The following is a 14,602-nucleotide window of genomic DNA, read 5'->3' as shown; positions in this document are numbered from 1 at the left end:
TGGATACCCTCACTTTACAGAGAAGGAAACTGAGACACAGAGGGGCAAGTGACAGCCCTGGGATCAGCTTTTTGACGCCCAGATGGATGATGGATTTTAAGTGGTCTGTGCCCACTGTACATGCTCTGGGGTTTGTTCTGAGGAAAGGATGACATCCTCAAGGCACCCAGGACTGCCGTTCATCCTGCTGCCCTTGCCGGGTTAGAGGCTCTGTGACCAGCTTACTGGACAGTCTGACCCAAGGGAGGGACCAACACAGAGGAGCTTGGCTTTTCTCCAGCACCTGCCTTCCACTGCCTCCCTTTTCTGTGCTCTCACGACGTCTCGGGCAAAGCCCAGAGCTCTCTGTTCACTTTTAGGTATAACAAAGTGCCACGTTGCCTAGTCCAGCCTGAGACTCCCATTGCACATCCTATTTTGCCTCTGTCTCTTTCCCATCCTAAGGGGCCAGCTGGACTTTTGCCCTAGGGTCTAGGAGGGGAGGTCCAGGGCAGGGACTGGCACCTCTCACTTGTCTGGCCGCTGCCATGATCCTCCTCTTGGCTGTCACTGCTCCTTTGGCTAAGACTGGCCGGCCTTGGGGCAGGCTTCCCGGTGCTGGCCCTCCCACAGGGTCCCAGGAGTGGGGTGGGTGGAGGGTCTCTGAGATAGGAGAGCTCCCCTCTGGCTCAGCCTCTGCCAACCTCCCCTCAGCTCCGGTCCCAGTGGTCCAGCCACAGCGCCTGCTGCTGGGGTCTCCTTCCTGGAGGGCTGCCTCTCGGGTGGGGGGCTGGCAAGATGGCTTCTTTTTTGGATCTCACCCAGTGACCCATAGGAAACTCACATATATTGGCCACACCAAACCAGGGGAATGCAGCGTGCTCCTCGCTGGGCCCTGTCTCTACGTTCTTCTCCTCCGGCCGCTCCTGCTCAGGTGGGCGGGGCACATGCAGGCCTCCCTCTCTCAAAGGCACCCTGCTCCGCGGCAAGCAGCTCTCTCCAGCCCCATCAAGAGGTCTTGGGGGGGTTGGAACTGACATAGTGTAGTGGTTAAGAGCCCACTTTCTAGAGCTGGATCCCGGCTCCAGTAATCCCGGCAGGTACTTCACTTCTCTGTGTTTCAATTCGTCCGTCTGTAAAGTGGGTGAATAATAATAATAATACCGTACTATACCATTTTATATAAAGGACTTGAGCATCTGTGGATTTTGGTATCCATGGGGGTCCTGAAACCAGTCCCCCTGTGGATAGTGAGGGATGACTGTACCTCTCTCACGGGAATATTGTCAAGATTGCGTAGGTTAGTACATACAGGAAGTCCCCTACATGTGAACCTTCAAGTTTCGAACTTTCAAAGATGGGAACGTGCGTTCGCATGTCCAGTCACGTAAGTTAGTTCACGTGTCTGGCATACATTGTCACGTGCGTGCATCCTCTACAAGTGGTTGTGCTTTTGTGTACTTTACTGTACAGTACTGTATAGAGTACAGTAGTACTTCTATTGCTGACGATCTTTCAGCTCTACCATCTCCCACCTCCTCTCCCTCCTCCAATCAGTAACTCTTGCCTGTTCACTTGATGCCAGCCCCTGTATGCCAGCTGTTGTACTGGACTATTGTACTTTGCAAGGTACTGTACTGTGAGATTAAAAATGTTTTATTTTTTGTGTGTGTTTGCTTTTTATGTATTATTTGTGTGAAAAGTATTATCAACCTATTACAGTACAGTACTATATAGCCGATTGTGTTAATTGGGTACCTAGGCTAACTTTGTCGGACTTACGAGCAAATTGGACTTAACGAACTCGCTCTTGGAACGGAACTCGTTTGTATGTAGGGGACTTACTGTACATGAGAAGCACTTAGGAAAGTGCCTGGTATGTGGTATTGAATAACTCTTCCATAGATCAGCTCTGCTATTATTATTATTCTCACTGAATTATTATATTAGTAGTAGTTGTAGTAATAATAATAGTAGATAGTAGTAGTAATAGTAGTAATAGTAATAGCAGGTGTTACTGGTAGTAGTAATAGTAATGATGACCAAGTCCACTGGGTGAGAGAACTGAGCCCCTGAACTTGGCCCAGTGCAATTCCAGGCTCGTATTAAACCCAGTGCAGCAAATGTCATTAAACAGTCACTCATGTGCCTGGCTGTGTGCCAGCTACTGTGACTGGTGTTTCCTTGGAGGAAGCATGTGAGCTAAGCCACTCCCTCGGAACAGAGAGCACACACGGGCTCTGGAGGGGGCTTGACCTGGGTTCAAGTCCCACCTCTACTGCTGGTCATCAGCCTGACCTTGTAAAAGTTACTTCTCCTCTCTGGGCCTCTGTCTCTTCCATTTGAAATGGGGATCTGTGTCACCTGCCACAAGGGTCATTTTGAGTATTAGCATGAAACGAAGCGATAGTGTAATTACTTTGGAAAACTGTCTGGCAGTATCTACTGAAGCTGCACCTATGCATTCCCCAGGGCCCAACAGTTACGGTGCTAGGGATACACTCAGCAGAAATGCATACACGTGTGCACCACATGTTCGTATGTTATATATGCACACCCTACTGCCTAGAGTTTCCACTCGGCATAAATACGTACACGTGGGCATTGTATGCGTCTTCTAGACATACATAAGAACATTCTAGCGGCATTACTCATGATGGCCCCAAACTAGAAACTACCCAATTGTGCACGGGCAGGGGACTAGGCAGATGGAAGCTGCCTGACCATGCGCTAGAATCCTGTAACAGAGAAACGGAAAGAACTACAACTACATGCTCGAAATGGGTGCATCTCACAAACACATTATGCAGAAGAAGCCAGACACAAAAGGATATGTATTGATTGATTCCATTTATGTTAAGTCAAAAAATGGGTAAAATCAATCTGTGGTGATAGAGGTTGGCAGAGTGGTTATCCTGGCAGGGGGGCGCGGTGAGGGTTGGTGGGTATCCTAGAAGGGGGCCGGGGTGGAGCTGACAATTGGTCGAATTGTTTCTCCCTCTGGGTGCTGGTTACACAGTGTTCACTAACAGTTCATCAAGCTGTACTCTTCCGCACGTGTGGTATACTTCCAAAAATAGTTTAACTAGAAAAATTAAGTAGAGGGATCATGGTTGAAGAGCCCAGGGTAGGCCCTGAATATGTAGCCTTCATTATTATTTTTCTTTTCTTTTTCTCCTCAGCACCTGAAGTGACCTGGAATCAGTGAAGCCAAAGGGACTGGCCTTCTGGCCTCCAGGGAGTACCGACCTATTCCAGATCCATGAGCCTGCAAGAGAGAGAGAGAGTGTGTGTGTGTGTGTGTGTGTGCGTGCGTGCGTGCGCCTGTGGTCTTCAGATGAGGGTCCCGAACCCCAGGGAGGCAGGAAGGCAGCTGATTGCACGCCGTGGATGACACCTGGGTGCAGCCCCCGGCCTGTGTTCTGCAGCTCAGCTTTCCTGTTGGGTTGGGGCCCCTCCTACTATGCAATTTTCCGAGAGCTCCTTGATCCTGCTTTTTGCTTCTCCAGTTGTCTTTTGCCACGGCGGGGACTTGGGTCTGGTCCAGGGGTCAGCTCCAGCCCCGTCCAGGGAAGGCCTTCAGGAAGAGGCCAAGTTCCCCTTCCAGCCAGCCCCGCCCCTGCCTTCCCTTGCCCCCAGTGTCTCTGGGAATCCGTAGTGTGTAGACACTTCGGAGCCTTGCTGATCGTCCCCCTTGGCCCTCGCACTTGGAAGACTTCCTTCTTTGCCTGAGCAATCTGAGCCGCTGGCTCTCGCGTTGTTTCCAGATTTGTCATTCTCATCAGTCAGGCCCTGTGCGTCCAGGAGAAAGTCCTCGTCTCCGTTTATAGATCGGCTCCTCCCGTGGGAGAGGCAGGGGACAGGATGCTGTGAGGGCGGTGCGGGGAGCTCTCCCGTGTGTGCTTCTTTGCCTCCCTTGGTGGGACCATCAACACCTTTAGGGTCTGAGCTTCTCCAATTGGCTGAAAAGGGAAACAAAGAAACAGAAATTGGGAAATGAAAAATAAGCTGGAGGATTAAAAAGCCTAGGGGGAAACAAAAGAGATTTCCGGAGGCCATCTATCGCCTGCCAGGGAACGATGGAGCTGGCTCCATCTCTGATGGAACAGTCCATGTCTCGGAGAAACGGGTGAGCTGAGCTAGGAGTTTGGACCCAGTTCAGTGAGGGTCTTGGGTTTTGTGCCTTTGGGGCAGACTCTCAGACAGGATGTCTGAGACCACTTTGGCGCTGTCTTCTCAGCTCCATGTTGGATGGTGATACATCAAACCCAAAGCGGAAGGAGGGAGCTCTTCAGAGTACTCACGAGTGGTCATGCAAAAAAAAAAAAAAAAAAAAAAAAAAAAAAAGGGACTCTTTTTCAGGGCTACTATGGTTGATCTTGCAACTCTGTAAATATGTACGTAGACACTTTTAAAAAGCATGTATTTATGTCCCTGACTGTAAATGCCCCATTTTTAAAGTTTTATAACTTGTGTTATTTAATGAATCGGTTGACTGGCTGCACTGTGGGATCTGATAACGGTCCAGGAGGAAGGTCTCACGAGAGCCTCACATGGGCAGAAAAACGCTGTGCCCTACGTCACAATTTTCCTATTTCCCACCCAGCTACAAACCGTGGTTTGTTTTAAATTCTCACAAACTGGAATCCTTTGGCCCGCTCCTAAAATTAACCCTCACAAGCATGAAAATCTGTGGCTGTTCCTTATCCTAACACGACAATTTTTGTCCCCTCAATGTTGACACTCGTGAACTGTACCCCAGCCTCTCAGTTCTGGAGGGTGTTTTTCCTTTCAGCAGCGAGGGAGGTCCACGAACCCCAAGCTTGGAAAGTCACCTTCAGCCAGTGGCGAGTTCTGGAAAACGTTGTGAGGCCTGGGGAACACTCATGTTTTGCACGTGTGAACGTGCTGGTCAGCCTCCAGCACTCAGGCTGTCAGGAAGACTGTCACGAATGTTCCAATCATGAAAATGGGGGGGTGGTTTTTTTTTTTAAAAAGCTGTGTTTCCTGGTCAGTGATGGTCTCCGAGCGTGGGTTTGGATTGCAGAAGAGGACATGTGAAGAAAATTAACAATAAAAGTGTGAAGCGCGATTGCGAGGAACAGGCGTGGGAGTGATCATTTTGGTTCCTGTGTTTCGTGTCTTGGGTTTTGGTGACTTCTGTGTCTGCGGGCTGGGGGTCCTTGAAGGCTCCATTCCAACGATGAGGGAAACCTAAGGTTCCCAGGAAGCCCCCTGTGGAAATACCCCACCTGGTGACCAAGCTTACCCTGCCTTCACATCCCCTCCCTCACCCGCCAGCCCGTGAGTCAAGCCATTTGGCTGAGACTAGAAAGGCCTCCCGTGATTGCAAACATATTCTTTGCTTTAAACAGCTTCACTGAGATGGAATTCACATACCATACAATTTACCCATTTAGGTGTACAAATCATTGGTTTTTAGAATATTCACAGAGTTGTGCAACCATCACCACAGCAGTCAATTTTAGAACATTTTCAATCACCCCCAAAAGAAACCCCAAACCCATTAGCAGTCACTTCTTATTTCTGCCCAAGCCCTTAGCCCTCGGCAACCACAAATCTGCTTTCTCTCCCTGCAGATTGACCTATTCTGGATATTTCATATAAATAGAATCATACAAAATGTGGTCTTTTGTGACTAGCTTCTTTCACTTTGGATAATGTTTTCAAGGTTCATCCAGATTGTGGCATGTATTGGGACTTCATTCCTGTTTACGGCCAAATATCCCATTGTATTGGATATGCCACATTTTATTCATTCTTCAGTTGATGGATTTTTGGGTTTCTCCCACTTTTTGGATATTAAGAAGAATGCTGCCATGAACATTCCTATAAAAGTTTTTGTGTGGATATAATTTTTTTTTTTTTTTTTTTTTTAGTATATTGCTGGGAGGGAATTGGTAGGTCACATGGTAAATCTATATTTAACATTTTGAGGAACTGCCAAAATTTTCCAAAGTGGCTGCACTATTTTACATTCCCACCAGCAGTATCCGAGGTTTCCAATTTCTCCACATTCTCCCCAGCACTCGTCATTGTCTATTTAATTTTTGCCATCTTCGTGGGTGTGAGTACAGATGAATTCTTTTGAAGAGCTAACCATCCTTCTGGTCACACATCCTAGCAGAGTTAGATAAAGGCCCTTGAGAGGATGGGATGAGGACAGGTGAATTATGATGGAAGGTGAGAGATAAGCATTTTCTTGGGTTTGGGGTGGGTAGACGGTAGGAGGTCCCCAAGTGGTCTTTGCCCATTTCCAAATATTTCAGAGGGGTAGGAGGAAGAGCACAAAGTTTTGCCTTTTCACTTAAACACTCTCTAAAAACGTGATAAGATGTCATATTAGAATTCTCTAGAGAAACAGGAGATATATAGATATAATTAATTATAGGAATTGGCTCACAAGATTAGGGAGGCTGAGAAGTCCCGTGATCTGCCATCTGCAAGCAGGAGACCCAGGAAAGCTGGTGGTGTAATTTGTTCTGAGTCCAAAAGCCTGAGAACCAGGGGAAGCGGACGGTGTGAATCCCAGTCCAAGGGCAGGGGATGAGATACCCCAATTCAAGCAGCGTCAGGACAGAAGGGTGAATTCCTCTTTCCTCTGCATTTTGTCCTATTCAGGCCCTCGATGGATTGCGTAAACCCACTTACACGGCGGAGGGTGACCTACTTAATGCTAATCTCACCCGGAAACACCCTCACAGACACACCCAGAAACAGTGTTTAATCCGGGCTTGCCATGGTGTGCTCAAGTTGACACAAAGTAACCCTCACACAGGACTTTTCCCCTTTCTGGAGGAAACTTACCTAGAAAGCAAACATTGTGGAACCTCCCAGTGAGGTGAAATCCAAACATCAGGCTCTTCCACCTTGGCTGACCCCTGGTCTGGGCCTGCAGAGATGAATTTCCCACAGGCCTGGCTATGGAGGGAGTGGTAGTGGGGGAGGGGCGGGAAAGTAGAGAAGAAAGGAGGCCGTTTCGGGAAATGAAAGGGGCCGGTACAGAGCTCAGGCTTGGGTGATTTGACGGCATAGAGGTGGGACCCCTCACCAACCTGGGGCATTAGGGAGGGCTTCCTGGAGGAGGAGGCCTGTTGCAGACCCTGACAGACCAGGCTTCCTGGAGGAGGAGGCCTGTTGCAGACCCTGACAGTTCTCCTCACCTGATCTCCACATTGGGCTTTAGAAAGATTCATGAAGGTTTCTTAGTTATTGCAAGTAGCCTGGAATTAAAATAACAGTGTCCATTAATGGACTATTTTTCAGCTCCATCAGATACCCTCACACACATAATTCCATCTCATTCTTCTAATAAGCCTTGAGGTGGACTGTGCAGGTCTATTGTCTCTTCTACCAGGTGGCGCTCTGAGAGCAGGCAACTCACCCAGGTCACACCTGTTCAGTGTCAGCTGGGACCTGAGCCAGGCTCCGAATCCAGGCGCAGGGCTGTCACCCACAGGCACCGTTTACTGAGCACTGCCACGTGCCACACAAGCCCTGCACTATCCCTCTCCTGTCACAGCAGCCCAACCACATGGTACCTCAATAGCCAGTTCACAGATGAAGAAACGGAGGCTCAGACACGTTAAGCTATTTGTCCAGGGTCACATAGCTGGCAGATGCGGGTCAGGAACTGGACGCAGGCCTTTCAGGCTCAGTGTTCACTATTTCCCAGTCTCCCACCCCAGCCCCTCAGTGCTCCTTCCACCGCTGCCCTATTGTTCTCCCAGCACTTCGAGCCACCTGCGGGTGGAAAGTCACTAGGGAGGTCAGTCCCCAGCCCCGAGAACACAGCAATGAGCTGTTGGACTTTCGCTCCACCCCCAATGCGTGGTCATAGGAAGTATGGGTTTAGAAGCACAGGCTCAGAGGTCTCCAGGCCTGGGTTAAATCTCAGCTCTGTTCTGTACCAGCCATGTGGCCTTGGGCAGGTCACTGAACTCAGCTTGGTTCCTCGTTTGTTGTACGAGGGTACGATCACTGTACCCGCCTTCCTGTGTTCTAATGGGAATAAATCAGCTACCACTGTGTCTCCTTAAGGTAAATTAACATACCTCCGGGATCACCTGGCTGATGGTTAAACAAGAGACTCTCTGCCTCCACCCTCACATCCGCTGAATCAGAATCCCCGGAGGAAGGGGGGGGGGTCTGGACCTTCTGCATTGGCAACAAGTTCTGCATGTCCCACCAAGTTTAATGCCGCAGATGCTGAGAACGATGGTCACGGCAGGGACTGAAAATAAGCATCCCCAGCCCCAGCCAGACCCCCGAGTCAGGGGGGCGGCCCTGGGGTCTCGAGTTCGCATTAAGCAGCATCTCTGGTGATTTCTTTGAGCATCGGGCTGCGCCTGGCCCTTGGTCACTGCTGGGGGAGGGGAGGCCCGCTCCAGAAATGGACTCCTTCCAGGAGCTTCGCAGATCCTGTTGGAACTGGCAGGCCACCTGTGTCCGGTGAGAGACAAGAGCAGAGCGGTGCTGGGGACGGGGATCAGGAAACGGAATCCCGCGGCCGCCTGTGGCAGCCGCACGAGGAATGAGAACTGTCTCGAATTCCCAGGGAGGGTTAGACCGAGCCCCGCGGGGACGGCGGGCGGTGGAGACTCCGGCGGGGGCTGGAGTCAGCACGCCGCGGAGCGCGCAGGCCTGGAAGCGGGTCCGCCCAGGAACCAGGCTGCGGTGTCACTACCCACCAAACCCAGGATCTGCGCGCGCCGCCGGAGAGGTGGGAGCCGGCGAGGGGGATCCCGAGCGCCCCCGAGGCTGCGATGCTGACAGCCGCCAGCAGAGGGGGCCCTCCTCGCGCCGCGGCTCCAAGGCCGGGGGGGGGCCAGGTGCTCCTCTTTACCGCTGATGAAGGTCAAAAGGAGCCCCGAGGCCACAGAGCTGCTCGGTCGAGGGTGTGGAAGGCAGGTTCTTGGGCTCCCTGCTCCAACAGGGAAGCTTGGCACCTTCCTTGGTGTGAGGCGAAGGCAGAGAAGCAGTGGTTTGGGTGGGACATCCAGCTCCCTCTCACCCGCTGGGTCCTGGGGGGCGGAGGTCCATGAGGCCGGGGGTCTAGGGGCTTCAGAATGCCCCAGTAGCTTTGCCTCCCCACGGCGCAGCTGAGACGCTGACCCCCAGCTCCCGGCGACCGGTGCCCCAGCAGGCGCCCTGGCCCCTGTCTGCCCCGATTTACCCCCCCGCTGGTGGGGGGTGGGGGCACGACGCGCCCAGCCAGGTGGGAAATGGACCCTGCAGCCTGTCCCAGATGGATGGAGCGCAAAGTAAGTTTGTCTCTTCTCTTCCTGATCTGCCCCCTACTCCAGCTGCTGGTCAGATAATGGGCAGGTTTGCTGTGAACCTGGGTGAAGCAGGGGACGGTCACTCCCGGTTATGTGCCTCCTGGGGTCCCTGCAGGGTCTGGGGGAAGGGCGCTGGGGGGCACTGAGAGTCAGCACTTGCACGAATCTAAGAATGAGGGTCTCCTTAAATTTTGCACCCTAAACGCCTTACCTGTCTCCTCCTAGCCCTGCCCTGGCAGCCTGTGATCCTGTGTGCACATCTCTGAATCCCATCACGTCACTCTAAAAACCCTCCAAGGATTTTTTTTTGTGCACCAACTCCCTTTTCTGGTTCAGAAACCCCTCTGGCCCCAGGCTCCCCCTGCACACCACTCTCTCCCTCCCTGCCCTCTCTATTCCAGCCATAGCAATTGTCTTTCTGCTCTCTTCTGCCACAGCGCCTTTGCATGTACAAATCCTTCTGCCTGCAATGATTTTCCCTCCAATCGCCACATGGCTCTCAGCCTAAATGTTGTCTCCTTAGCTTCCTTTCCCGACTACTCAGTCACCTGGTTTTGTTGACTGTTTTCCACTACCTGAGATGCTCTAGTTTCTCAGCTTCCCTAGAATGTCAGCCCCACGGGAGCAGAGGAATCTTATCTATCTTCTTGTTGGCCACAACGTCCAACACCCAGAAGGGCCTTCAGGGTTCACTGTGGGATCCGTTGAGAGGTATCCCTGGGGTAAGGTGTCCTCATCAAGAGGAGCCCTTGATGAGCTGGGAATCTAATGCAGGTGTGTGAAAATGCTGGTGTGCAGCCTCCAAGCCGGGTGGGACATTCTGCCCGATTCTCAACCATGGCCTGCTTCTGTGGCCAGAGGGGGAAATGAGGTGGGGTTTTCTTTTAAATGTCACTGCTTCAGAGGTAGGGTTGCCAGATAAGATCCAGCATGCCCGGTTAAGTTTGAATTTCAGATAAATAAAGAGTGACTTTTTAAAGTATAACCGTGTCCCAAATATAGTAGGGGGCATACTTATACTAAAAAAATTTTTGTTGTTGATTTGAAATGAAAATGTAGAACTGAGCGTCCTCTATTTACATTTGCTAAAACTGGCAAGCTTATTCATCGGGCTAAGGCCCTCCGCGATGCCCTTCTCTTCTGGGACATCTTGCCAGGGGTTCCAGCTGGTCACTGCACACTCGTCAGCCAGCCGTGGCCCTCAGCCCAGCCCCCGCTCTTAATTACAGCTCGAGCCGTGGATGCGAAGGTCACCAAATGTCAAGTGGGGCCCTGAGGACTGTAGAGTGTTTAAGTGGCTCTTGACGCCTGCCTACATCGTGGGGCTGTGGCTCTGACCTTTGCTTGATGTGTAAGGTTTTTTTTTTTTAAAAAGCCACCTTACCTTTCTTGCCATCTGATGCGAAAGATTCCTTGACAGAGGGGCAAGCGAGTGGAGCAGTTTGGGCATCGGCTGGCAGGATGTTGCCAAATGCCATCATTCTTGGGCGAGGAAGGAAGGGAGGGCTCCTACAGCTGTGGGCCCCCCTGCCCCTCCACAGACAAGGCCGGGTGAGCCCTTCCAAACCAGCTGTTGCGTGGTCCACATCTACTCCATCTTACCTAAGTGCTGCTGTCAGGCGCTGCTGGCAGGGTTAAGGTGCAGAGAGAGGGAAGGCAGGGGCGGGCGTGGAGCTCACAAGTGCTCACGCCGGGGCCCAGGAAAGGACAGCCTGTACTGTGGGCCATCCATCCCTCTGGGACTTCTTAGGCCTGGGTTGCGCCCAGCTGCTAGTGAATGCTTCATCTGCGCGTGCTACCTCAGCCCTGAGGCATGGCGTCAATGCTTGTGTGTTTCCTTAACCAGCGAATTTTTATTTTTATTTCATTTTTTTGGCCGCGCCAAGCAGCACGCAGGATCTTAGTTCCCCAACCAGGGATCAAACCCATGCCCCCTGCAGTGGAGGTGCAAAGTCTTAACCACTGGACTGCCAGGGAAGTCCTGAATTTTTAGTTTTTTAACATTATAAACATTATAATAACTTGAGAAAAATAGAGAAAATCCCAAGAAATCCCCAGTCACCAATGGACTTTTTTAGTACCTAATCCTTCAGATTTTTATGTAAACAAATGTTAGCTAACCGGCTGTGCCACCAACCTGCTGTGTGACCTTGAAAACTTATTGAACCTCTCTGTGTCTCAGTTTCCTCTGTACAGTAGACATGACTGTAGTTCACGGAAGAGACAGTTGAGTCTAGAGTAGGTGTGGGCCTCAGGGCATATGCAGGACATTGATCTGAGGCTTTGCTTTATTAACCTCATCAAACAGCCCCTCCCAGCTCTCCCCAGGGGTGCATCGCTTGTTCCTTGCCAGGTTTACTGTAACCCATTTCTAAGTCCTGGAGTCCAGACAACTTTTACTTGTGCACTCTCCCACAGTGGATGCATCAGTCAGGGCTGTTTATGCTGTGGTAACAAACAAACCCTTAGTGGCTGATAAGTGCTTATTTCTTGTTCCCATTGCATGTTGATTGTGGATTGGCTAGCGACTGCTTCCAAGTTTGCTAACTCCTGGATCAGTAACGAGGCAGACAGAGCAGCTGTTATCTTTCATTATTTTTTTAAACTTACCGTAAAACAAAACACAGATGCAAAAAAAAAAAAAAAATCACACAAAACAAATGTATAGTTTGGTGAATTATATAAATTCTCTCCTAACTACCATCCAGGACAGGAATGGAACTTTGCCAGTCACCCAGTCCCAATCCCAGCTGCCCTCTTTCCCTCCAAAAGTAACTGTTGACTTTCATAATGATGACTTCCTTGTGTTTTGGAGTTAAACTTTTAGTTAAACTTTTAACTTTTAGTTAAATTTTTTTATTTTGAGGTTAATTGTAGATTCATGTGTAGTTGTAGGAAAATAATACAAAGATCCTGGGTATCCCTTGTCCAATTTCCCCCAATGGTAATTATGGTATATGTTACACAGCCCGGAGATTGACGCTGATACCGTCAAGATACAGAGCATTTCCTTCAATACAGAGAGCCCTCTCGTGGCCCTTTTATGTCCACTGCAACCTCCCTCCCTCCCTGTGCCTCCTCTTTAACTCCTGACAACCACTATTCTGTTCTCCATCTCTATCTTTGTCATTTCAAGAATGTTCTATAAATGGAGTCATACAGTATGTACCCACTTGGGATTGGCTTTTTTCACTCAGCCTAATTCTCTGGAGTTCGATCCAGGTTGTCGGGTGTTTCAATACTTTGGTCCTTTTTATTGCTGAGTCGGGTTCCATGGTATGGATGTATCACTGTTTGTTGAACCATTCATATACTGAAAGGCATCTGGGTTGGTTCTAGTTTTGGACTATGATGAATAATGCTGTTAGAAACCCTTGTGTACAGATATTTATGTGAATGTGGTTTTCATTTCTCTGGGATAAATTCTTGGGAGTGTGACTGTAGAGTTGTAGGCTTACTTTTGTTTTGAAGAAATTGCCAAACTGTTTTCCAAAGTGGCTGGACTGTCTTACATTTTCCAGTGTATGAGTGATCCGCTTTCCCTGCATCCTTGACAGTATTTGGTGTTGTCACTATTTATTTTAGCCATTGTGATTTTAATTTGTATTTCCCTGATGGCTTTTGATGCAGATCTTTTCATGTGCTTATTTACCATCTGTATATCCTCTTTGGTGAAATGTCTGCTCGTGTCTTTTGCCCAGGTTCTAATTGAATTGTTTGGTTTTTGCTATTGAGTTTTGAGGGTTCTTTATATACTCTAGACTGTAGTCCTAGAATTTGAATTCAATTCTAGAATTTGAATTTGTATTTGCAAATATTTTCTTCTAGTCTGAAGCTTGTCTTTTTGTCCCTTTATTTATTTATTTAATTTTTTTTTTTTTTTGGCTGCATTGGATCTTCGTTGCTACGCGCAGGCTTTTCTCTAGTTGCAGAGAGCCGGGGCTATTCTTGGTTGCGGTGCGCAGGCTTCTCATTGCGGTGGCTTCTCTTGTTGCGGAGCACGGGCTCTAGGCGCGCAGGCTTCAGTAGTTGTGGCACACAGGCTTAGTTGTTCCGCGACATGTGGGATCTTTCTGGACCAGAGCTCGAAACAGTGTCCCCTGCATTGGCAGGCGGATTCTTAACCACTGCACCACCAGGGAAGCCCCTTTTTGTCCCTTTAACAGGGGTTTTCGCAAAGCAAAAGTTTCTAATTTTGATGAAGTCCAATTTACCAATTTATCCTTTTATGAATCATGCCTTTGGTGTCAAATCTAACAACTCGTTGCCCTAGCTCCCCAAGAATTTCTCCTATGTTTTCTTTTTCTTAATTTTTATTTTTTCTTCCAGTTTTATTCAGATAAATTAAAATACAACACTGTATAAGTTTAAGGTGTACAGCATAATGATTTGACTTACATACATTATGAAAGGATCATCACAATAAGTTTAGCAAACATCTGTCATCTCATATAGATGCAGAATTAAAGAGAGAGGACAAAATTTTTCTTGTGATGAGAAATCTTTGGATCTACTCTCTTAACAACTTTCATACATAACATACAGCCGTGTTCATTATATTAATCACGTTGTACATGACATCCCTACTACTCATTTATCTTATAACTGAAACTCTGTACCTTTGGACCACCTTCACCCAATTCCTCCTCTCCTCACCCCCTGCCGCTGGTAACCACAAATCTGATCTCTTTTTCTATAAGTTTGTTTGTTTGTTTTTGAAGTATAGTTGACCTACACCTCTATGTTATTTTCTGGCACACAACATAGTGATTCAATATTTCTGTACGTTACAAAATGATCATCACAATAAGCCTAGTTACCGTCTATCACCATACAAAGATGTTACATTATTATTGACTATATTAAAACATTATTATATTTTCTTTACTAAAAGTTTCATAGTTTCATGTTTTACACTTAAGCTGGTGATCCATTTTGAATTAATTTTTATATAATGTGTGAGACTTAGGTCAAGGGTCTTCCCCTCCCCCTCCTTTGAATATCCACTTACCTCAGCACCTTTGTTAAAAAGGCTATGATTTCCTCCACTGAATGACTTTTGCATCTTACCAAAAATCAGTTGGGCATATTTGTGAGAGTGAGCCTATTCCTGGATTCTCCATCCTGTTCCATCGATCTATGTGTTATCTTTTTCCTGCCTTCCTATGGCAATTGACTTTGTGTCAATATCACACAGTTTTGATTAACTGTAACTATACAATAAGTCCTGAAATCAGGTAGACTAATTCCTCCAGCTTTATTTTTTTTCCCCCCAAATTGTTTATCTGTTATAGTTTCTTTGCCTTTTCATATAATTTTTG

The 14,602-nt window shown here is 48.5% G+C and overlaps 1 protein-coding gene across 5 annotated transcripts in view; it reads left to right on the top strand.

Moving 5' to 3' along the window:
• PRDM2 (PR/SET domain 2) overlaps positions 1 to 4,232 on the top strand; it is a 118,538-nt gene extending 114,306 nt beyond the window's left edge. For all 5 annotated transcript variants that reach the window (XM_061184927.1, XM_061184929.1, XM_061184922.1 and 2 more), the window contains one exon: positions 3,162 to 4,232. Coding sequence is in view for 1 of the 5 variants with exons in the window: in XM_061184929.1 (XP_061040912.1) it covers positions 3,162 to 3,187 (26 nt within the window). In the remaining 4 variants the exon portion in view is untranslated. The remainder of the gene's footprint in view (positions 1 to 3,161) is intronic.
• The last annotated feature ends 10,370 nt before the right edge of the window (positions 4,233 to 14,602 follow it).

Source organism: Eubalaena glacialis, chromosome 3, assembly GCF_028564815.1.
Source record: "Eubalaena glacialis isolate mEubGla1 chromosome 3, mEubGla1.1.hap2.+ XY, whole genome shotgun sequence".
NCBI lineage: Eukaryota > Metazoa > Chordata > Mammalia > Artiodactyla > Balaenidae > Eubalaena > Eubalaena glacialis.
This window is presented reverse-complemented; position numbering and strand designations above follow the sequence as displayed.